Source organism: Rhinatrema bivittatum, chromosome 5, assembly GCF_901001135.1.
Source record: "Rhinatrema bivittatum chromosome 5, aRhiBiv1.1, whole genome shotgun sequence".
In the NCBI taxonomy this organism is placed as follows: Eukaryota; Metazoa; Chordata; class Amphibia; order Gymnophiona; family Rhinatrematidae; genus Rhinatrema; species Rhinatrema bivittatum.
Window position 1 is genome coordinate 89,699,833 of NC_042619.1, and position 24,971 is coordinate 89,724,803.

The following is a 24,971-nucleotide window of genomic DNA, read 5'->3' on the forward strand; positions in this document are numbered from 1 at the left end:
CCTGCGGCTGGGGAGTGAAGAGCCTAATTTGGCGGACTACCTCACATTTGGAATGGCCTCTTATCTGGTTTTTTTCCACCGCCCTTAGTTTTCTTCAGTTTTTCTTCTCTTGGACACTTGGTTGGTGGTTCCGCACCAGATCGGGCCCCCCTGGCTCTGGTTGTGGGGTCTTTGTGCTGTAGACTGGCTCCTCCTATCCTGAGCACTGTGGGACTGCTGCGGGAGAGGGCCTTTCACCTCACTGCGTAGTTTCCCTGGTGGCCTCGGCCAGGTGATCCGGTGCTGCGGGGCTCAACATTTTCGGTTCCTCTTTGCGGCACTTGTTCAGCCTCCACTCGATGGACCTTCCACATGTATCTGTTGTTGAGGGTGGGGGCGCTCAGTTCTTCTGGGGATTATAGAGTTTATGGGTAGGGGTAGCGGTAGTGGGGGAGTGGGGCGGGAGAAGGGAGTTGGACGGAATAGGGGGGTTCTTATGGCGCTCGATAGTTGGAGCCCTAAGGAACGAAGGGGGAAACTTATTTGGTTGGTGTGGATGTGGGGTATGTATGTGAGTATGACTGTTAGGGGACTGGGGTGGGGAGTGCTGGGGACTCAGGGATTTTGGTTTATACACATTCTATTGCTGACACGAATTTGGGTTGCAACTTTCCCTCAAGGCCTAGGCTGGGAGGCCGGGAGGGATGTCCACACCTGGGGTGGGGTGAGGGAGTGGCTTCGGCCCCCCCCTCACCTGTATCACACGGATTACTTCCCTGCTATCACGTAATGGAGCCTGTCAAAATTGTTACTATGAATGTGGATGGTATCCACTCCCCAATCAAGCGGACTAAATTATTTGCCTTATTCAAACGTATGAAAACACAGGTAGCGCTCCTACAGGAGACGCATTTGGAGGATGCGGAACATGCAAAATTAAAGAGAGATTGGGTGGGCCAGGCGTACTACTCGTCCTATACTAGGCGCCAAAGGGGAGTTGCCATTCTTATTCACAAAACTTTGCCGTTTCAGCTGGAGCGTATCTGCCAGGACGCGGAGGGCCGATATGTTCTAGTAGCAGGCACTTTGTATCAACAACGTATTGTGTTTTGTGCTGTGTATGCCCCTAACGTCTACTCCAGGGGTTTCTTTGTATCCCTAATCACCCTCTTGACCGAGTTTTCGGACTATAGCCTCGTCGTGGGTGGGGATTTTAACACCGTGGCGAACCGCCAACTTGATTATGCACCCTCCAAGCTCACCTCCCGGGGGGAGGGCAAGGAAGGGGTCAACTTACTTTGTCATGAGCTCCAACTGTTGGACATCTGGCGTATTTTGCACCCGCAAGAGCGTGATTTCACTCACTTTTCTCACCCCCACAATCTTTATTCCAGGTTGGATTATTTGCTTGTTTCAGACCAGTGCTTTGCTAAAATACAAGAGGCTAATATAGGGACTATCGTGTTATCTGATCATGCCCCAGTGTCCATGGTTCTTCATTGGGGGCTCCGGGCCCGACCCCCGCACTCCTGGCGCATGCGACCCGATCTCTACTTAGACAAAGAATTTCACGGCTACTTGCAAGCCTGCTGGAAGGATTATGTAACGAATAACACGACCCCGGAGGTTACCCCGTCGACTGTGTGGGAGGCGGGGAAAGTGGTCATGAGAGGAGCCATTATTGCGTATGTGGCTAAGAAAAATAGACACTGTAACGCTGAGATCCTGAGGCTTACGGGTGCTCTTAAAGCGGCCCAACAGGCTCATATGGGGGCTCTGTCCGAGGACGCTAAAGCCCAGTTGGATCGGGTGCGGGACGCTCTAAATAATCTGTTACATCAGCGGGCCTCTAAATCTCTCAGATTTTACCGATACCAGCTGTACAAATACGGTAACCGAGCTAGCCGGCTTATGTCCCACTTGGTTAGACCACGTGGCCAGCGGGCCTCGATTGTGGGCATTAAAGATAGGAATGGGGTGCACCACACAACTCCCCAGGGTATAGCGAGCCGCTTTTTGGAATATTTCACGACCCTTTATGCTTCGAAGCCCATGGATAAGGACCTTGCTGCTTCGATGTTTGCGGACTTACCATGGCCAAAGTTAACTTTTGACCAGTTAGAGATGCTGAATAGCCCTATCACTACCCAAGAAATCTATGCGGTTATTAAAAAGCTCTCACTGGGCAAGGCAGCGGGCCTCGATGGGTTGGGGTCTGAATATTATAAAATTCTGAGTTTTGGGGTGCTTGAGCCTGTGAGGGCGTATTATGCTGATTTACTTCATACTGGTAAAATAGCCCCAGCCTCCAATCAATCCGTTATCGTAGTTCTGCCCAAGCCAGGGAAAGACCCGACTGAGGTGGGCTCTTACCGCCCCATCTCGCTGCTCAATGTTGATGTCAAAATTTTGGCGTCTGTTTTGGCTGCCAGGGTGTCCCCCGTCTTGCCCAGTCTTATTCATAAGGATCAAACCGGGTTTATCCAGGGTCGTCAAGGGGTGAGGAATGTGCGGCGTTTAATAGCTGCCTTGAGTTACCCGGCAGGGGCTGAAGCATTGATCCTGAGCCTGGACGCGGAAAAAGCGTTTGACTCACTTTCCTGGGAGTACTTGTTCTGGGTGTTACAAAAATACGGCTTCTCAGGGGCGTACCTAAAATGGTTACAGGTGCTCTATCATCTCCCTAGCGCCTCTATTTTACTTAATGGCCTGCCCACTGAGGCTTTTCCGATCTCTAGGGGGGTGCGGCAGGGGTGTCCCCTTTCACCTGTATTATTTGTCATGGCGTTGGAGCCTTTGGCCATTAGTATCCGGCGTGCACAAGATATTAGTGGTATCAGTTTGGATGGGCATCCCCTGAAGTTAGCCCTGTTTGCAGACGACCTGTTATTGTTTGTGGGGAACCCGCGTACCAGTGTACCGGCCATTATCCGTTTATTTGATAAGTTCCAATTGGTGGCGGGTCTCAAAATTAATTATGATAAGTCGGAGGCCTTGTCCTTGCATGAGACTCTTCCTGTTACATGGGTAGGGGAGTTCCCCTTTCGATGGGCCTCCGGCAAACTCAAGTACTTGGGGGTAATGATTCCGCGGGACCTCAGGCAGCTGCACTCTTTAAATATAGCTCCCTGCATTGCTAGATTTCAGGAGCAGCTGGGGTTGTGGAAGATGTTGCCCCTTTCCCTTTTTGGCAGGGGGGCCCTGGTAAAAATGGTATTGATGCCCAAACTTTTATACTTTTTGCACATGCTCCCTTGCTGGTTGACGGTGGCCGAGGTGCGCCGTCTCCGCTCTGCTATACAAACTTTTTTGTGGCGGGGGAAGCGGGCGCGACTGGCGTATGTGACTATGGAATATCCACGAGAATGTGGGGGGTTAAATTTGCCGGATTTCCGGCTTTATAATGTGGCATGCCAAATGAGGTTTGTGGGGGAATGGCTTACGGGGTCCTATCAGTACTGTGAAGCGGGGATGCTGGGCCGTATGTCTACCCCGGGGTCTCCGTTGAACCTTATTCAAATGAGGGTGGACCAGCGTAGGGTAGCGTCTTATCCTACGGTTCTTTTAACCCCCTGTATCAAAGCGTGGAGATGGTTCAGGAGACAATTTAAACTGTCGGGAGGGCGATCTCTGCTGCTTCCCTTTTTGCAGAATGTGGAATTTCTCCCAGGGCGTGATTGCAAGCCAGTATTTAGTCAATGGGCAGAGCAGGGGGTGATGTTTGCTTTTCATATGTATGATCCTGTTTCAGGTACATTGTTGGACTTCGCTACACTTACACGGACCTTCCAACTGCCTGCCAAACACTTCTTTGCCTTTCTTCAGGCCCGCCACTACCTGACTGCCTTTGCCTGGACACGTCAGGAGCTTGAGGCTGAAATACGATTTGCCAATACTATTTTTGATACTGCGTATCTCCGGAACTCCATCGCCAGTTGGAAGCGCCTGGGACAGAAGCTTGGTGACACCGCTCCAGTGCACCGTATGGCTGTTCGGTGGTCCGCAGCTTTGGACATTACGATCACAGCGCGGCAGATGTCTAGCTGGTGCCGGGATCTATATAAACTGTTACCTGATCTCAGTCTCCGGGAGCTTCAGTTTAAGCTTCTTCATTCTCTTTACTACGATGATGTTCGGCGGTTCAGGATGAAGTTGGCTGCCTCCCCTACCTGTATTAAATGTGGAGCTGCTGATGGTACTTTGGTGCACCGCTTGATCTCCTGCCCGTCATTGCAGTCTTTTTGGCAGGCGGTACTAGAGGTGGTGGGGAAATGTATCGGAGTTACTTTGCGGCTCAATGCCAAGATGCTACTTTCCTGTCTGTCTCCTCGACACTTACCTGGCAGTTATGCTAAGGCCCGTTTTGAGAGACTCGCTGTCTTGATGGCCTGTCGCACTATCCTGGCTGGATGGACAGAGCCGTTGCTAGCGCCTATACTGGCTGCCTGGTTTGGGAGAATGGCTTCCCTGGCACAAATGGAACGACTGGATTACCTGGCAGGCAAGCGGCTGTCGGACTCCGTGTACTGTGGTTGTTGGGACATTTGCTTTGCTACTTTCCCTAAATCGTTGCAGGAGGAACTGTGTCGCAATGGGTATACTCTAAACTGGTCCTCTAAAGTGAAGGGACAAGGGAGGGGGGGGAATATGGTGTGAATGCTGGATGGATGAGTGGGGTTTGGGGTGGGGGGTTTGGGTTCGGGGAGGGGGGACCTACGAGGGGGGAGGGATAAAAAGAAAAATGGGGATGAGCAGTGACTTGAGTTCTTGTTGGTTCTACCATGTTTGCCGTGTTGTGCCTATGTACTTATGTACTGTGTTTTCTAAGTTGTAAGGCATTATTACTGGTTGTCTTGCCACCCTGGTAAATAAAAATTATTTTGGAAAAAAAAGAACTTTGACTGGCCCCTACTGGGCATGCCCAGCAAGGCACTGACCCTGCAGCCAGCAGGGGTCTCCCTTCAGTCTGATTTTCAAAGCCACAGGCAGTGCCTAAAAAAGTAAAAACTAAAACGAACCCAACACCGCGGGGTGGCGGGCGGGTTTCGTGAGGACTAACATCCTGCTGTCCTGTGAGAACACCTGTTACATCAGGTAAGCAACATTTGCTTTCTCACAGGACAAGCAGGATGGTTGTCCTCACAAATGGGTGAGTACCGAGCTGAGGATGTCCTGGCTTGCACCAAATGCACCCAACGATGTGCAACAGGCACAACAACTGGGGTGAAATTTGGGAAAGGGCATCCGCACCCTACTGGGAAGGTGGAAGGGTGTTGGTACATCATGTTGGAAAAAGGTTACGCAAGACAGATTGGCCGAAGATGGAGTCCTGTCTTCCAGCTTTGTCCAAACAATAGTGGGCTGCAAAGGTATGGAGAGAACTCCAGGTTGCAGCCCTGCAGATGTCAGGAAGCGGCACTGATCAAAGGTGTGCTACTGAAGTCGCCATGGCCCTCACAGAGTGTGCTTTTACACGGTCTTGAAAAGGAATGCCAGCTTGCTGATAGCAAAAAGAATGCAGTCCGCCAACCAGGAGGAAAGAGCCTGCTTACCCACAGGTTGTCCTAACTTGTTAGGATGGAAAGAGACGAATAATTGAGTGCTCTTCCTGTGAGAAACTGTACGGTCTAGGTAAAAAGCTAGAGCCCGTTTACAGTCTAGGGTATGCAGGGTCTGCTCTCCAGAGTTGGAGTGGGGCCTGGGAAAAAAGATAGGTAGTACAATAGATTGATTGATATGAAACTCCGAAACTACCTTAGGTAAAAATTTAGGGTGAGTGCGGAGTACCGCCCGGTCCTGCAGGAGCTTAGTGTAAGGCGGATAGGTAACTAGGGCCTGTAATTCACTAATCCTGCGAGCTGAAGTAACAGCCAAAAGGAATAACACTTTCCAAGTGAGATATTTAAAGTCACAGGAGTGGAGAGGTTCGAAAGGAGGTTTCATTAGACGACCAAGAACCAGGTTAAGGTCCCAGGATGGGGCAGGAGGGCGTAAAGGTGGCTTCAAATGGAGCAAGCCTTTAAGAAAGCGTGTTACCAGGGGTTGTACTGAAATAGGATTACCCCCAATACCCTTATGGAAGGCGGCTACCGCACTGACATGCATTCTGATAGAAGAGGTTTTAAGACCGGATTCAGAGAGATGCCATAAATAGTCCAAGAATTTGGAGATTGGACAGGAAAGGGGATCAAGGGACTGAGAAGTGCACCATGATGTGTACCTTTTCCATTTGTATGAATAAGACTTTCTTGTGGAAGGCTTTCGTGAAGCTATCAGGACCCGAGAAACGGAATCTGAAAGGTTAAATGGTTGAAGGACTAACCTTTCAACATCCATGCCGTCAGGGACAAGGCTTGGAGGTTGGGATGGAGGAGGCATCCGTCGTTTTGAGTGAGCAGATGCGGGTCCCTTCCCAGAGGAATGTGCCTGTGGATGGAGAGATCCTGGAGTATTGGAAACCATACTTGGCGTGGCCAGTAAGGTGCTATCAGGATCATGGTTCCTCCGTCCTGGCGTAGCTTCACGAGAGTCTTTGACACAAGAGGAAGTGGAGGGAATGCATAGAGCAGACCGGTTGTCCACTTGAGGGAGAATGCATCCCTCGGCCGAGAGTGCTGGCTCCGAATGAGAGAGCAGTAATCGTCCACTTTGTGGTTCTGAGGGGACGCAAAGAGGTCTATGCGGGGAAAACCCCACTTTCGAAACAGAGAGGTCGCTACGAGAGGGTGGAGTGACCACTCGTGTGGTTGGAAGACACGGCTCAGCTGGTCTGCCAATACATTGTCTACTCCCGGCAGGTAAGTGGCCCTGAGGTACATAGAGTGGGAGAGGGCTTCCGCCCAGATCTGCGCAGCTTCCTGACACAGAAGGAAGGAGCCTGTGCCTCCCTGCTTGTTTATGTACCACATGGCCACTTGGTTGTCCGTCTGGATTAAGATTATCTGATGAAAGAGATGATCTTTGAAAGTTCGGAGCGCATAGCGGATTGCTCGAAGTTCCAGGAAATTGATCTGGTGTTCGGCTTCCTCTTTGGACCATAACCCTTGGGTTTGGAAGTCGTCCACATGGGCTCCCCAACCAATGTGAGAAGCGTCGGTGGTTAGGATTACTTGCGGATCCGGTGGAAGAAAAGGTAAGCCCTGAAGGAGGTTGACCTGAGTCGTCCACCAGGTTAAGGATAGGCGCAGCGCTTGTGTGACTGTGACTATGGAGGACAGAGGCTGAAAAGCTTGAATCCATTGGTGTCGTAGAGTCCATTGTGTTACTCTCATGGCTAGTCGGGTCATGGGAGTGACTTGAACCGAGGATGCCATGTGTCCTAGGAGAATGAGGAACTGGCGAGCCGTGGCAGTGTTCTGAGACTGGAGCTGGCGAGCCAGGGATATTAGGGTGTGGACCCTCTGAAGAGGAAGGTAAGCCTTTGCCTGTAAGGTGTCCAAGTCTGCCCCAATGAAGGATAAGGTTTGAGACGGGACTAAGCAAGATTTCTCGTAATTGACAAGAAACCCTAAGGAAAGGAGTGTTTGAATTGTCAATTTTAGGGAGGATTGAGCTATCTGTTGGGTGGAGGCCCTGATTAGCCAATCGTCCAGGTAGGGGTAGACGTGGACACCTTCCTTCCTTAGGAATGCTGCTACCACTACGAGACATTTGGTAAAGACTCGTGGGGCAGAAGCCAGACCGAAAGGTAGGACACGGTATTGATAATGGTCGTGGCCTACTAGAAACCGCAGATATTTGCGATGGGATTGTGTGATCGCAATGTGGGTATAAGCGTCCTTGAGGTCGAGAGAGCACAGCCTTTTGCAACAGAGGGAGCAAGGCGCCCAGGGTTACCATCTTGAACTTCTCTTTTTGCAGATACTTGTTGAGGGCCCGAAGGTCCAGAATTGGACGTAACCCCCCTGATTTCTTTGGTATTAGGAAGTATCTGGAATAGAATCCTTTCCCTTGTTGACAAGGAGGGACGGGTTCTATAGCATTTGATTGTAGAAGAAGGGATACTTCTTGATGAAATTGAGTCAAATGGCTGGTTAGACTCCATGCCTGAAGGGGCGGGGAGTCTGGCGGAAGTGTTATGAAGTTGAGGTGGTAACCCTGTGCGATAATTGCTAGCACCCACTGATCTGAGGTAATCTGTTTCCAACGGGGTAAGAAGTGGTACAGCCGACCTCCCACAGGGATGTGTGGAAGAGGGAGTTGGCATGTGCTCAATACAGGGAAGTCAAAGGCCTGCCGCAGGACCAGGAGGTGGGGCTACAGTAGGTCTTTGCTTTCTCGGCTGACGAGGCTGAGGCCTGTTAGAGGACCGTGCAGGACGAGCCCTAGTTGACGGAGGGTAATAGCGGCGTGGTCGAAAGAACGACTTCTTAGAGTCCTTCTTTTGCGGTTGCTTGGAGGTCACCTCAGGTGGGACAGATGAGAGTTGTTTCAACATCTCATGGTGGTCTTTTAACTCCGCCACAATCTGTTGAATTTGCTCTCCAAACAAACTGTCGCCTAAGCAGGGCAAATCAGCAAGACGATCTTGGACCTCTGGGCGAAGGTTGGATGACTTTAACCAAGCCCAACGTCTGGCTGAGATGGCTGTGGCTGAAACCTTCGTGGAAGCATCGAAAATGTCGTAGGCAGTCCTAATCTCGTGCTTCCCTGCCTCAAATCCCTTGTGAAGAAGGGCTTGAAGCTGCGGTTGGTATTGGTCCGGCAACGTGTCAGCATAGTCTTGCATCTGCTTAAGGATGGCTCTGTTGTATTGAGTCATGTAAAGTTGATATGAAGCTATGCGTGAAATCAACATAGCTCCATGATACACTTTCCGTCCCACACTATCCAGGAATTTGTTGTCCCTGGTAGGTGGGGTAGAAGAGTGCGGCTTAAGACGCTTGGCCTTCTTCTGCGCGGACTCAACCACAACAGAGCGATGATCCAGTTGAGGTTTTTGGAAACCTGGTGCTGACTGGACAAGGTATGTGGAGTCAGCTTTCTTGTTAACTGGTGACACCGATGAAGGAGATTCCCAGTTTTTCTTGAGCAGATCCAAAAACACCTGGTGTATAGGGATGGAAGCGATGATTTTTGGAGCATCCAGAAATTGAAGTAGTTCCATCATCTGGTGTCTGTCATCAGCTTCAGATTGTAGTTGAAAAGGTACAACTTCTGACATCTCTTTCACAAAATTAATGAAAGATAGATCCTCAGGAGGAGATCTTTTTCTACTCTCTGTAGGAGATGGTGGCGAAGGCAAATCTGTGTCAGAAGAGGTATCATCATCATCACCCCAGGTATCGTAGGGATCATGTGGGGCTTGTAGTCCTGATGGACCTGGCTGAGGCTCTGAAGGCATCGATGGAAACAGAGGTGGAATCGGTGCGGTAGGTGGAACCAGAAATGGCATCGATGGCTTCGGTGCTGCCGATGGAATCGGTGCCTGGCGCGGAATCGATGGAGCCGAAGGATAAATCGGTGGAGATATACCAGAAGGTACCGATGGAACTACCCCGGAAGGGGGAATTCGAAACGGTGTTTCTCCTGCTGATGAGAAACCAGTCGGAGACGGTGGTGTTGTCGATGGCACTGGAATCACCGATGGAAGGGCCGTCATGAGTGCCTCCATGCGGCTCAGTAGCGGTGCTAGCGCTTGTATCAACGGCTCGGTGGTCGGTTCTCTCCTCGGTGGCGAAGCCGGTGCCGGCGTCGGTGCCGGGGGCGGCACTGGAACCGGTGCCGGAGACGGTACCGATGGAGGTTGTAATTTCTTCATCGCTTTCTCGATGGCCTCCTGGACCAGCCGGTCCAGTTCTGCCCGGAGACCAGGGGTAACCATACCCGGCTCGACGGGAGAGGGAGGCTGAGGCAGGGCCGGAGGGACCACCGTAACCGGTGGGATCACGGCCCCCCACACCCCGAGAGGGTGAGGGTTTCCTCGATGCCGGCGAACGAGACGTGGAGGGCGTCCGGTCTGTTCGCGGCTTCTTCGTCGGTGGCTCGGCTTGAGCAGAGGTCGATGGCTGTGGATCCTCGACAGGCCGAGACTTGTGCCTTCGATGGCGGTGCTTTTCCTTCCGATCCCCTCGCCCATCCGGGGAAGGGACGGGAGTCGACGGCCGAGAAGTGATCGATGGCGGACGGTCACCGGAGGGTTGACGATGATGGTACAACTTCGACGGTGCCGGTTCCGATGACGTCGATGCTATCGATGGCGTTGGGGTGGGTGCATGGAAGAGGAGCCCCATCTTCTCCATCCTGGCTTTGCGACCCTTGGGTGTCATTAAGGCACATTTGGTGCAAGTCAGGACATCATGCTCACTACCCAAACACATTACACAAACCCTGTGGGGGTCTGTGATGGACATAGTCCGGGTACAATCCGGACAACGACGGAACCCCGTTGCCATGGCTGGAAGCCAAAATTTAGGCTGGGGATCAGTAAGTGCCAACAGGCCTCGAGGGCCAAATTCGACGGCAGTCGATGGAAGAAGGCAAAAAACTTACCGGGTTCCGTAAGATGACTAAAAAATTTGTCGAAGGGAGACCCCTGAGGGGCAAATTTTCTTAGGAAATTAATTTCCAAATTCCTGTCAGGAACGTGGTTAGAGAGCTCCTTTCACCGCGTGGCAACTGCTGCGCGGAAAAAAGAAGACTGAAGGGAGACCCCTGCTGGCTGCAGGGTCAGTGCCTTGCTGGGCATGCCCAGTAGGGGCCAGTCAAAGTTCTATTAAACTTTGACAGAAGTTTTCCGTGGTGGGCTCCATCCTCGATGTCACCCATTTGTGAGGACAACCATCCTGCTTGTCCTGTGAGAAAGACCTATATTAACAATTAACAAAAGAATAAACATATCTGAAATAAACATGGACTACATGGCCTAAGTAAAATAGCAATCATGATAATCCAGCTTCACTAAGAAACATCCTTTGGAATCCATTCAAATTCCTGAGAAATGGAAAATTCAAAAGTGTTTTCTAAACCAGTGGTTCTCAACCTTTTATCTGTTGGGACACACCTGACAGATAGTTCTCACATGCATGACACACTGAACACAGGACCATCACAGCGCTAAATGTAAACATACACTACATACACAGGAACCCTGACCCCCAAAAATGGTTGCAGGCAGAACTAGGTCATTGCCTGTACAACTCACTATACAAAAAGATATTTCTGGTGTTAGTAACAGCAACATTACCAGTCGCAATAGTCCTACTCATGAAAGGCAGCAATTTACAACTAAACACAACAAATAAGTGATACTAATGCCTACATGCTAGTAAAATGAAATTTCAGACCTATTAGTAAAAATGTGTAACCTGTCATTAAAATCATCCATTGTACCTGAAGACTGGAGGGTGGCTAATGTAACCCCAATATTTAAAAAGGGCTCCAGGGGTGATCCGGGAAACTACAGACCAGTTAGCCTGACTTCAGTGCCAGGAAAAATAGTGGAAAGTGTTCTAAATATCAAAATCACAGAACATATAGAAAGACATGGTTTAATGGAGCAAAGTCAGCATGGCTTTACCCAAGGCAAGCAGCAGCGGATTCCCAATGAAGACCGGCCCGGGGATTCGCTGCCCAGGCCGGCCCAGGAGATACCACGTGGTCTGCCGAGCGGTTCAGTGTGCTACGGCAGTCAAAAAAGCAAACAGAATGTTGGGAATTATTAGAAAGGGAATGGTGAATAAAACGGAAAATGTCATAATGCCTCTGTATCGCTCCATGGTGAGACCGCACCTTAAATACTGTGTACAATTCTGGTCGCCGCATTTCAAAAAAGATATAGTTGTGATGGAGAAGGTACAGAGAAGGGCAACCAAAATGATAAAAGAAATGGAGCAGCTCCCCTATGAGGAAAGATTAAAGAGGTTAGGACTTTTCAGCTTGGAGAAGAGATGGCTGAGGGGGGATATGATAGAGGTGTTTAAAATCATGAGAGGTCTAGAACGGGTTAATGTGAATCAGTTATTTACTTTTTCAGATAATAGAAATACTAGGGGGCACTCCTTGAAGTTAGCACGTGGCACATTTAAAACTAATTGGAGAAAGGTTTTCACACAACGCACAATTAAACTCTGGAATTTGTTGCCAGAGGATGTGGTTAGTGCAGTTAGTTTAGCTGTGTTTAAAAAAGGATTGGATAAGTTATTTATTTATTTAACAGTTTTTATATACCGAGGAACGTTCGGAACATCTCCTCGGTTAACAAGGAACAACAAGTAGCAACAGGCTTTACAATGAACAAAGAACTGATGAAGGTATAAAGAGGGGGGGATGGGATGGGAGGTAAGGGAAAGAAAAGTGGGGAGGCGAGGGAATGCAAACCTGGAAAGTAGGGAATAGTAGGAAAGTTCTTGGAGGAGAAGACCGTTACCTGCTATTAATTAAGTTGACTTAGAGAATAGCCACTGCTATTATCAGCAATAGTAGCATGGGATAGACTTAGTTTTTGAGTACTTGCTGTTGCGACCGTCGCTGCCCGACATCTCCATTCCGCCCTCCTTACCTCTTTGGAGACTCCCTCCTAGGTTGATGGAAGTTTGGCTGCCGCAGCGTCATCTTGCCGACCTCCTCCGGCGTTCCCGGACCGGCTAGACGCTGCCTTCCACCATGTTCTCCTGAGGCCTAAGGGCGCGCCCACGGTGCAGCCCCGACTCAAGTACCAGGAATGGCGTGATCCTCAGGGGCGTCCCCCTGAGATGACGTCATCATCTTTGGATGTTTAAAGGTCTTTCATTTCGCTAACTAATCGAGTTAGCAAAGGGTTTCCTACCTAGCTGCCTCCAGGTACCGCTGCGGATGGGATTCGCTCTCCGCATACCTTGCTACTCTGCCTCCTCGGACTTTACCAGGGGTACTCACTCCTCGGTGGCCTCGCTCACTCTTTTACTTTTCAGGTCGCAGTCTAGAACCAGTACTCGCTCCTCGAGGGCCCACGTTCCTGGACCTGCTACTGAATATAACTTCTGCCAGGAAGTCACCGCTGCCTACAACACCAGTGAGTTACCATCTCTCGCTGAGCTTTCCCTGGAACCAGGTACTCGCTCCTCAAGGGCCTACTTCATTCCAGCTCCTGGGCTGTTCTAAGAGACTACAGTGTGAGTGCTACCATCAAGGTTCTGTTCCTGAACTCTGCATACTCTGCCTACTCACTATCTTAGTTTCTCTACAGCTCAGCCTTCCTGGGATCTCTGTTCCAGTGCCTGAGGGACTACAGCCCAGCCGGGCTATTCCAGCTCACTACTGCCACCTCTGGTGGTTCTCAAAAACTGTTTAATAAAAGAACTTGTGTGTGTCTGTCTCCCAACTCTGAGCCTGACCGGTGGTCCCTCTTGGGATCTTCCCCTGAGGGCGTGGTCATCTGCCACCTGCCCAAGGATCCACCCACAACTATCACAAATAATAACACTTGCCAGGTTCTTATGGCCTGGATGGGCCACTGTTGGAAACAGGATGCTGGGCTTGATGGACCCTTGGTCTGACCCAGTATGGCATGTTCTTATGTTCTTGAAATACCTCACCTTGGTCACATACACAGAAGTAACCTTCACCAAGAACAGAAAGACCACAAATTACAAATATGGAGACAGAAACTGGAATGGAAACCCAAAAAAATGCACTCTGCATGCAGTGCAAAACTGGAGAAATGGAAACAGAAATATAGAATCTAATATAGTACCAGGATATGCAATAATGCACACAATTTAATCCGTACAAAGTTACACCTGCATTATGGAACACACTCAAACAGTAACAACCCAGCTTATGAAAAGGCAACGCTACAAATATTTAACCAGTCCCTAAACACCAATACACCTCCATTAGGGAAACAGAACAAGACAAGCTGCTATAGAAACTACAAGCTTGTAGAATGCCTCACTTCAGTCACACATGCAGAACACAGACAAATATAGAATAAAGTGATCATAAATTTAATGTTTTTTGTTTTCCATTGTTACACTGCATACAGAGTATGGCTTCTTACTGTTTTGAGTTCAGATTTAGTCTGCACATGTCTACTTAAAGATTCCTCAAGTAATATAAAATAATAATTATAAAAAATACTAAGAAACAGAATGTTTCAAAACAGCTGATGAACAGAATAATATCCAACAATTAAAAACTCAGTACAATTATTAAAAATTCTCCAAACACCAATAAAATATTTTAAACAGCGGACACATCACATAATACCCAATAATTAAAATGGCATTCAATCAAGAAAAATAAACTTAAAAAGCTACCGTTACTTACCCTCTCCAGCAACTCTCCTACTCCTTTCCCTTGCAGGCCAGTAGCACACACCAGCAGCAGCACTAGCTTCCTTACAGTCCTCTTCCTTATGGCCCAAGACTAATCTCTCTCTCTCTCTCTCTCTCTCTCATACACACCCACACACACCAGTCACAACCCCATAACCAGTTTTTGTCTCTCACACACCAATCACCAACCTCCCTGCCCAGTCTCTCTCACACGTGGTCACCTCTCTGACCAGTCTCTCTCACACAAACAGACCAGTCTCTCTCTCACATAATCATCTCCCTGACTGGTCTCTCTCTCTCTCTCACATACACACACACACACACACACACACATACACACACACCAGTCACTTCCCTGACCAGTCTCCCACACACACCAGTCACCTCCCTGACCAGTCTCGTTTACCACACACACAAGACACCTCTGTGATCAGTCTCTCTCCCACATGCCTTCTCTCTTACACCCATGCTTTCAATCACATAAATGCTCTCTCATAGACTTACACACTTTCAATCACACACATGCTCTTTTTCATTTACAACATGCTGGCTCACTCTCTGTCTCACTCCCCCCTCCCGAGTACACATAGCAGCTGCAGCAGCCTCCTCCTCCAGCCCCTACAACCTAAGAAAGAAGAGTCCCATGGGGGCTAACGCTGCTTTGCCTCCTCTTGTTTCGAGTATTGTTTCTTGAGATCTTCTTGTTGATTCTTCACCATTTGATGCTGTACATTCAGTGCACTGTTCCTGTTACTGGAGTTTTGCTTTCCTTTATTTAGTGTTTATTGTGCTTTGATTTATAGACAAAAAAAATATTTTATTTTCAAATCTTTCCTTTTGCAATGATTTTTCTAATCGAGACTTGTGCTCATGAACAGCTTATAACTTGAGTGCAACCGCCTCGGCTTTCTTCAGCTGGTTCTGCAGGTCATAATTCACCATAGCACCATATATGAAGTCAGTCACGATGGCCAGCAGCGCTAGGGTCTGTAGCACCTGCCTCTGCCTGTGGGAGCACATCCCATTCCCCATACTGCCCCTCATGGGGCCAGCAGCATGGGCTACGGGACCCTATGTTCATCCCGCAGGTATTGCACAGTTGTGGAGAAAGAGCTGGAAAGTCCATGGGGTGGGGGGCAACTGTTGCTTCCTGCTCCCTGTTCTCAGAGAAAAGCTGCAACTTACTTTCCCAGAAACTCTGCTGAATTTTCAGAGCCCCAGTTTAGATTCTACTGGCTGGAACATGCCACCATTGACTCCGAGGCTCACTCTGATTCTGCCAAGAGGAGGAGGGGGATCAGCGGGTGCGTGGAACGCCTGTGCTTTCACCCTTTCACTAGATAGGGGTAAAATAAATGGCGAGCAGCCAATGAGGAGGTCCATCTTCCAGCACTGCGCAAATACACTCCACTCCTCTCATAACGCTGATCCTTGTTTTGCTCCAGGTCGATGCTGCCGCTACATTTGAATGCAGCATGGCCCTTTCTTCTTCCCGTGCATTCCACTTTTCCGAGTTGTGGGGGCTAGAAGAAAAGGCCATGTTGCTGTAAGCTTCCACTAATGCTGCTGCTGTTCCCTCCCGGGCTTGAATATGCTGATCAGAATGTGCAGCAGCGTTAGTGGAATAATGATCTACTTCTCATTGGGGTGAAAGGAAGGGGAGAGAAGCAGCTGGGCCAGCGGGAGGACCGGGAAGCCCGCGACACACCAGCTGGTACTTGGCAACACACTTGTGTGTTGCAACACACCGGTTGAGAATCACTGTTCTAAACAATAGATATAAGAAATCCATCTAAGAGCATCCGCCGATTTAATCCAAAGGATTGATTACTGAAAAGGACAGAGCCCTTCAACAAGCTCTACCAAACCCCTTAAAGAATGGAACCTGTAAAAAAAACCAAAACTGTTTGACAACATCATAAGCAGTATGCAGGTACCCACCAATCTAATTTCTCTTTCAAGTAGGTTGGGCTGTTTTGTATTGTCTGAAAAATCAGACACAGGATCTTAGAGTATGCACCTTAACCCGTAACTAGTGCAAAGCCAAAAGATGGTGTAGCAGAGACATGTGTCAGGCAGCCAAAAATTACTCTGGTTGCTACATTTTGTGCTACCTGCAGTCTGCACGAGAGTCTCAAAGGAAGGCTCATGTATAGGCTGTTGCAGTAATAAAGATGTGAAGTCACAAATGACTACACCACATTTCCTAACAATCTTTAACTTGGCAAAAGTCAGAAGGACCACCAGGGAGATATGTTTTTCTAAAGTGAACTCTATATCCACCAGTACCCCCAGAGATTTTACAACCTCCATACAATTCTTAAGAGTCATAAATTCCTCCAGAATGAGAAATGAGGGCCAAGGGACTATTGATTCCAATTTTTAAATCTCTGTTTTCTGAATATTCAAAACTAACCTATTTCTCTTGAACCACGTTACTTCCAAGTTCAACTTAAAGTGGATAAGAGGGCTAGCCTGGTTTTAAACCAATGGTACTACCAACTGAACAATGTCAGTGCAGATTAATCTCTCTTTAAACCTAGTAAATGAATTAAAAATTCAGTGGGTGGAGGAAGATGTTGAGTAAGATTAAACACGGACACAATCCATGAAAGGCACCATAAACCAAGTCAATAGGGGCTGAAATTATGTTCCTGGTTATCTATCAAGAATTAACTCACCCACTAAAGAAGTGTATTCTATAGACCCAAGAGCTTACATCTCTCCACTAAAATAGCATGGTCTATCAAGTCAAAAACAAATGAGCGATCTAACAATACTACCAGGTCTTGCTGACTTTGATCTACCAGTTGTAAGTCAACATCTTGCACCAAAACCAAAATGGTCTTAGAGCTGTGACCCTTATACAAACTAGCATGCAAGTCAGACAAAACCTCATTTCCCTCTAAGAACGTTGTAGTTTGAATTGTCATCAATTTGTTTATAATCTTGGCCAAAAATGGAATATTGGCCACTGGGTAGTAATTTTTACATTCTACCAGTTCAAAACCAAAATTTTTTAATTATAGATTCTTTAAGGTGGAGTAGGTATGCATCTTTAAGCGAGTCACGATACCCAACAAATGCTGTAAGCACTCTCATTAGCCCTGATGAACAGGAGTGCAAACTACATGTGGAGGGCCTCATTCTTGACAAAGTAGACATAAACTCAAGTAATGAAATATCTTTAAATATTCCCAAAACACCACCTCAGGACATTTTAAGTGATTCAGGTCCAAACTCTCTCTCCTCAAAAGAGATCCTACTAGCTCTGATGAGATTAAGATGGCACATAGGTTAGCCAACTTCATTTGGAAAAAGGAGAAAAAGGTTTCACAGTTAGGCATACATTATTATGTCTTCAGCTAGTAAAACTAACCTATCAAAAAGCGTTCTAACTACTGAAAACAATTCATACCTGACATGATCCATTTCTCATAATAAGCTTTCTTAGATTTTAGATGGTAAATTTCAAAGTCTTATTCAGAGGTTGTGCATATAAAATTGGCATATATGCGCTTAAGTAGCCACTGTGTGCAGTAAGCAGATTTTCAGAAGGATGGGAGTACACACGTATTGTCACTGCTGCGCAGAAAAGTATGCAGATACAAAGATGGCATTTTGAGTGCATTCCCAGGCAGGGTTTGGAACTCCATGCATATTTATCCATTTTATAAACAGAGTGCATTCATATATTATCAAACATGCATGCATCTTTTATACCTACTAATCAAGTTGCAGATATTAAGTCTGATTTCTTTTGTCTGCAGTTTTTAAGGTGGGAGGATTGGAGCAAGTAGTGGAGGGAGTAGGTTAACTGGTTAAGGTCTGGGTCAGTTGGTGGAGGTCTGAATGAGATGGTGCTTGGAAATACGTGCACAAGTATTTTCATAAGTAAATGTGTTGCCATGCTAAGTGTGTGGACAATGCAAGTAATCTGGCATTCATCCACTCAAAGGGGAAGAGAGGCGTTATAGGCAGCTCACCACCACACCACAGGTTCCCCTCTGTGGTGCTTGCTACCTCAATCCTCTGGTTCCCAAGATTTGACAGATAGTGGAATGGGCTGCATGGTTAGCCAGAGTGTCACTGCCTTTGACGACGATGACCATATGGTCTGATTATGTTATTGGACCCCTGTTTGCAAGCAGCTGTCACTCAGCTACAAGTGGCTCCCCTCAACTTGATGGGAAGGGGAAAGGAAGAGAAGAGAGGCTACTGACCCACTGGGCAGTTCAAATACTTGAGAGGAGGGGAGTGATTTAGATGCTATGGGGTTTATAAGTAGGAGCAGCCTGGGAGCTTCCTTGCTTCCTATGCCACTGACACTGCCAAATAAATAAGTGGTTTGAACCACTACCCTTCCTTCCACATGGCCTGCAAGCTGCTGCACTGAAAAAAAAAAGTATAATTCTTTAGTAGCTGAATCGGGCTTTCAGCTGCAGTGAGAGTGCAGCAAAGAGATAGAAATCAGCAACTCAAATTAAATAGTAGCTCAGTTATGCACTCCTTGCTTGACCAAGACAGAGGATCAGGAGACTAGACAACCATGCCCTGTGGGTCCAACTTGGCCACCCTAGTCCACTACTTATCCCATCAGAGGGAGACTGATGCCTTTGTGGATCAGGGACTAGGTGTGCCCACTCAGGAACAAGCAGACACAGTGGCCCTTGTATCCTCTGGATAGATTGGTGGGTCCCCAGGACTTAAATGCTTAAGGACAATATTGAATAGTCAGAGGCTGATAACAGTACATCGTTTTTCACATGACTCATATATATCACAAATCCAGTCAAGATTTCATTACAAACATTTTTTGTCTACTGTCCTTTAGTTGTGAATTCAATGGAAAGGATGTTCTAGAACAAGAGATCATGATAAGACTCTAATGGAGTAGAGTTAGTAGTAATATCAGAAAATATTACTTCACAGAAAAGGTGGTGGATCATAAAACATTCCCCCAGTGGAAGTAAAAGCAGTAAGCAAGTTCAGGAAAACATTGGATAAGCACAGAGTATCCTTAGCCATAAAGAAGTGAAGGGAACGCATGAGACAGAAACATAACATAGGGATGTACAGGAGAAAAAAATGTGTTTTTGCTTTGTTTTCAGAAGGTTTTTTTCCACGAATTTCATTTCGTGGATTGTTTGATTCGTTTTCATTCATGAGAAAAAAAATGAATCAAACAATAACCCCCCCAACATGCACACAAATGGCCTAAAAACAAACACGAGGTCTCCTGGGGCCTCCCGCCCACCCACATAAAAAAATGCCAGGGCTTCGGCCTAGCATCTGCTTTGCATAGGCTGATGGCACAGTAGGTCGCCACAACCTCAGCCTACTCAAGGCCGAGGCTTCAGCCTGACCCAAAGACTGGGTCCCAATGCCAGTGCCTTGGACCGGACCCAGGCCTGATGCCAGGCTTCGGCCTAGCGTCTGCCTTGTATAGGCTGAAGGTGCAGTAGGTTGCTGCAACCTCAACCTACTCAAGGCTGAGGCTTCGGCCTGACCCGGAGACCGGGTCCCAATGCCAGTCCCTTGGACTAGACCCAGGCCTGATGCCACGGCCCAACCCAGAGGCCGAGTCCTGACGCCTCGATCTAGGCCACAGCCCAGACCCAGGCCCGATACTGCGACCCGACCCAGAGGCTGGGTCCAGACACCTAAGCCTCGGCCTGGACCTAGGTCTGATGCTTCAATCTGAACCGGAGGCCGGGTCCTGACACCAGGGCCTAGACTCGGACCCAGGCCTCAGAGCCTCTTCTTTCTGCTCTTCTTTCTTCAGCACTGGCCGAGGCCCTGGCATCAAGCCTGGGTCTGGGCCTAGGCCCTATGTCGGGACCCGGCCTCCAGGTTAGGTTGCGGCATCAGGCCTGAGCATCCGGGCCAGATCGTGATGTCAGAACCCAGCCTCCAGGTCTTCATTCTTCAGCACTAGCCAAGGTCCTGGCATTGGGCTTGGGTCAAGGTCTAGGCCCAGTTGTCAGGACCTGTCAGGACCCAGCCTTCAAGTTGGATCGCAATGTTGTGCCTTGGTCCAGGCCTAGGCCTGGTCGTCGGGACCCAGCCTTTCTCAGATACCCGATGGACAAGGTAAATTTTTTTTTGTTTACTTTTTGGGCTCTTGGCCAAGGACCCGGCATCGGCCTATGCCTCTGCAGGTACCCTGGCATCATGCTCGGGCTTAGGCCGTGGCCCCTGCTTTGGATCTTGGCCTATGTCCTAGGCGAGGCCCCGGCTTCGGGCCGAGGCCGAGGCTCTTGCATCATGCTAAGGCCCAGGCTGCGGCCCCTGCTTTGATCCTTGGCCTATGTCCAACATGAGGCCCCAACTTTGGGCCTTGTCTTAGGCTCGAATCATTAGTTTAAAATGAAACAAATAGAATTAATTTCATTTGGGGCCCCCAATTTGTTTAAGGGCCTCCCCAAATGAAACGAATTAGCCTTGTTTATCATGTTTTGCAGTTTCGTTTTAAATTAATGTACATCCCTAACAGATAATATGATAGCGGATAAGGACAATAAAACCCATTCATTCTATCCAATTTGCTTCATGTTGCAGAGCCATAGATCACAAGTGATCTCCAGTTTTCTCTTTCCTTCTTTCCAAACAAGAATTTTCTGAGCTTACAGGTTTTGCCTCCATCATCTCTCTTGAAAGCCATTCCATGTATCCACTACCTTTCTGTGAAAAAAAATATTTTCTAATGTGGCTACTGAGTCAACCAGCTTTGAGCCTGATATCATGACCTCTTGTTCTAGAAATATCTTTCTACTGAAATATATTTATTTCTTGTGCATTATATATTTGAGGCCTTTGAATGTCTCATATCTTGTCCCTCTCTCCTTTCTTTTCTTCTAAATATATTTAGGTCCTTAAATCTAATTTGAAAGGGTTTTTGGGGCAGACTGGATAGCCTTCACTCTGTCTATATACTGCCTCCAGAACTGAACACAGATGACGTTTCACCAATGACATGTCCAGAGACATTATCGTTACCTTTCTACTGGTTATGCTTTTTCCTATGCATCCTAACATTCCTCTGGTTCTGGCCACTACCTTTTCTACTGTTTTACTACTTTGAGATCATCAACTATGACTATCCCAAGGTTTTGCTGTTGAGTAGTGCACATTGGTATCTCACACATATTGATCACTTAGAATTCTGCACCCCCAAATGCATGACCCTGCACATTTTTACATTCAATCTTAACTTCTAAGCACTTGATAGCTCCTTAAACTTTTGTAGATTGTTCCTCGTTTCATCTACTCTTCAGGAGTGTCCTCTCTGTTGCAGATCTTTGTGTTATCTACAAAAAGATAAATGCTTCCTACTAGCCCCACTGTAACATCACTTACAACCTATTGTAGAGAGCCAGGCATAGGACTGATTCTTGTAGCACTTCACTGACAACCTCTCTAACTCAGGGTGAACTTCTTTTACCACTACCCCTTGCTTCTGATTCAATTGACAATTTTGGGACCTACCTCTAGGTAGCTCAGTTTATTTATGAATCTCTTACATGGGACAATGTCAAAAGCTTTGCTGAAATCCAAGTCTTGATTTAACTCTCTCATCAAAGAAATTGATTAGATTTGTTTGATATGTTTTCCCTCTGGCAAAACCATGCTAAGGTCAACAGTATTGCAACAAGAAGTAATTTAGGCAGAATACATGGGCCCTATGGTCCTTATCTGCCATCACATTTTATGTGTCTATAAATGAAAGGCAATAGCAATTTTCAGGAAATTGTTCTTTCTTCGTTCCACTGACTTCACAGAAACACTGAAGGTCATTAGCAGAAATAAGTCACTGTAACTGATATCAAAGGCAGAGTTTTTCTCAAGTTGCATTTAGTAGCTGTAAGCACTAGTTTGGCTATATAGGGATTTATTCAATCAGAATATGTAGCATGACCATGGGATCTCATACCAATAAATAGTTAAGAATGCTGAAACACTGTTTGAAGTGGAATTATATAAAGCTAGTGTACTGAATCCAGTTACAGTCCCAAAGCATTTTGGAATCTACAATTTGCCTCCTCAGTACTATGTCAGCTGTTTTCACACCACAAATTAATTCTGAGTTCAGACTGCACCATAGCCTTTTAAATGTTTCCCTTTCAACTAGTGAGAAGAACCATTTTTAGTAGGGATATGTGACATTTTTCAGGATTAGAGTTAGAGCTTCCTTGAGTAGTTATAAAGTAAATCTAATCCAAATACAACTGAGATTACCCAGAACGGTACAAACATACACAGAGGTGTATGGATGTTGTATTACTTTGTTCTTTATAGTTCATTATCATAATCTTTTCATGACATTGGAACAGTGAGTGAAACTATTAAATCTCTAGTGGAAAAGGTGCCATTTAAAAACTAAGCAGTATCAGTGGTGAGGGATTGGGAGTAGAATATGTTCCTGACTGGAGACAGCATGAGCAGCATCAGCCTTCATCCCTGCCACTCTTTGTCTCCCGCACATCTTGCTACAAGAGCACCCCTCACTGTAGCTAGCTATCTTTCTCCACCCTTCTGGTAGAAAATAAAATAAGTTAATAATAATGCTTATCTAGCTGTTTTGCCTCTCCACTGAATGGAATCTTCTCGGGAAGACTAAGGCCTCTTTCAGGAGCTACGTCTATGGACTAACTGTGACATAATGAACAGTGAGTCCTAAGCAGTATTGGACATGGGCTGATGCTGAGCTTTAGATCTAGGAGGCTGCCTTAGGTACTAGGTTAGATTATAAACCCTCTCTGGGGCAGGAACCTACCTACTGTACCTAAATTGTAACTTACCTTGAGTAGAAGTTTGGAAAGACAACTAAGAAAATTCAAATCCATGCCTATTTTTAAATCTCTGGTATTTTAAAAGCTTAATCAAGCAAATTGAATATGATAATTATTACTGCTTTTTATTCACATTATGTTTTAATTCATTATTTATTTCTTGTTTCCTGGTTTCTGCTGTGCAAAAAATGTTCTTTAATACTAGCAAAGTTCCATGTTTCCACTACTTTAGACATTTCCTTATATATAGTAAGAATGAAGCATATCAGATCTTACCTCAATGATATACAAAACCACATTCTTGTAGAAGCAGTACAGGATACATTTGGTCACACGATTGTAACTCCATGCTCCATGGACTAATAAAAGTTTCTCCAAATAGGAAAACTAGAGAAAATAAAAAGAAAATAAGATCTGTACTTATTTTGCTCGTATTCATAAAGAGAAGACAACTTACATTTGATTCTTCTAGAAAAGTGTTTCCCAGCCCTTTCCTGGAGGCATATCTAACCAGTTAGGTTTTCAGGATATCCATAATGAATATGCATGAGCTAGACAATGGAAACCCAGGATATGCAAATCTATCTCATGCATATTCATTGTGGCAATCCTGAAAACCCAACCTGATAGGTGTCCTTCCAGGAGAGGTTTTGGGAAACACTGTTGTAGAACACCATTACAAGAAATAAATTATTTTAGACAAACTAACAACATAAAACAGTGTGAAGCCATTTTTCTGTAGTCTAATATTAAAATTATTATTTGATTGTGATGCCAAGCAGTCAGGACTAGCCAGAGAACAGACTCCAGGCTGGACTCTGGCAATAATCTTTATAAGCTTCTTTATTATTAAGCAATAATAAACAAAACAAGTTAGCTGGTTTGTGCATTTCGTGTTCTCGAGGCTTCTTTCTCTTTTCTGGGCCCTCGGTCTCTTATCCCTACTTGCAGTGATCCAGACTATCCCAAAATCCCTTGTTGGGTTGGCACTTAAGGATGACCGGTACAGATAGCTGTATCCTGTCCTTTAAGCTGTTCAGAGGGAGTTCCTTACATGCTTCCTCACATAACGACCCCCTCAGCTTGGCCTTATCAGGCCGGGCATTCAGCTGTGCCCAGGCTAATTCCTGGCTCTTCCTCACCAGTGACCCATCCCTGGATGGGCTACCCAGAGATCCTGTGAGTTGGGCCCACAGGGCCATAAACTGGGGACAGTCACATCCCAGAATAACTGGGTACAGGCGCTCGGGAAGGACTCCCGCTTCCATAATTGCTTGACCAGCTTTAGTCGTCAGCAGAATCTGACTGGCTGGGTATTCCTGTTTGCCCTCATGTACGTAGGTGTCTCCTTTTTCTCGTGATTAATGCACTCTTTTTGGAGTGCCAGACCCTGAATCCACAAATGCTTGGGTGGGGACTTCATCCATTTCTACCTGGATCACAAACTCCTTGTGATGCTGATGAGGGTTATCCACCAAACTACAATTTTGTAGCTTTGTGAACATGTTTGCCCACTCTTCTTCCCATTTTTCACTCTCATTCTAAGGTGCTGTAATTGCCCCCTTCTCTTTCTTATGCTGTTCCTCCTGCTTGCATTCGCATTCCATGTCATTTAACTGTGGACACTCTTTGACATTATGGTCCAGCACTTTTCAAAAAGAGCATGCCCACTATGTGGGTTTGTCTTTGCCTTTAGTCATTCTTCTTGAGGGCTCTTTATTTTCGGCTTTTCTAAATGAGCATCAGTCCTTCTGATGACCATTCCCCGCACAAAGCGCACAGAAGGATAAATTATCCACAGTTTTGTTCCTGAGATGATTTGAACTCTCTGAGGTACTTTTCTTCTTCCGGGGAGATAATTTTTCCTGCTTTGGAGTTTTTCCTTTATTCCCAGAAACTTTACAGTCTAGTGTTGGCTGGGTCACTAAGCTGATGTCCATAACTT

At 46.8% G+C, this 24,971-nt stretch overlaps 1 protein-coding gene across 1 annotated transcript in view; it reads right to left on the reverse strand.

Moving 5' to 3' along the window:
* ATP8A2 (ATPase phospholipid transporting 8A2) overlaps positions 1–24,971 on the reverse strand; it is a 1,219,142-nt gene that overhangs the window by 505,978 nt on the left and 688,193 nt on the right. Inside the window, exon 27 of the mRNA XM_029602569.1 lies at positions 23,303–23,413. Within this exon, the coding sequence (XP_029458429.1) occupies positions 23,303–23,413 (111 nt within the window). The remainder of the gene's footprint in view (positions 1–23,302; positions 23,414–24,971) is intronic.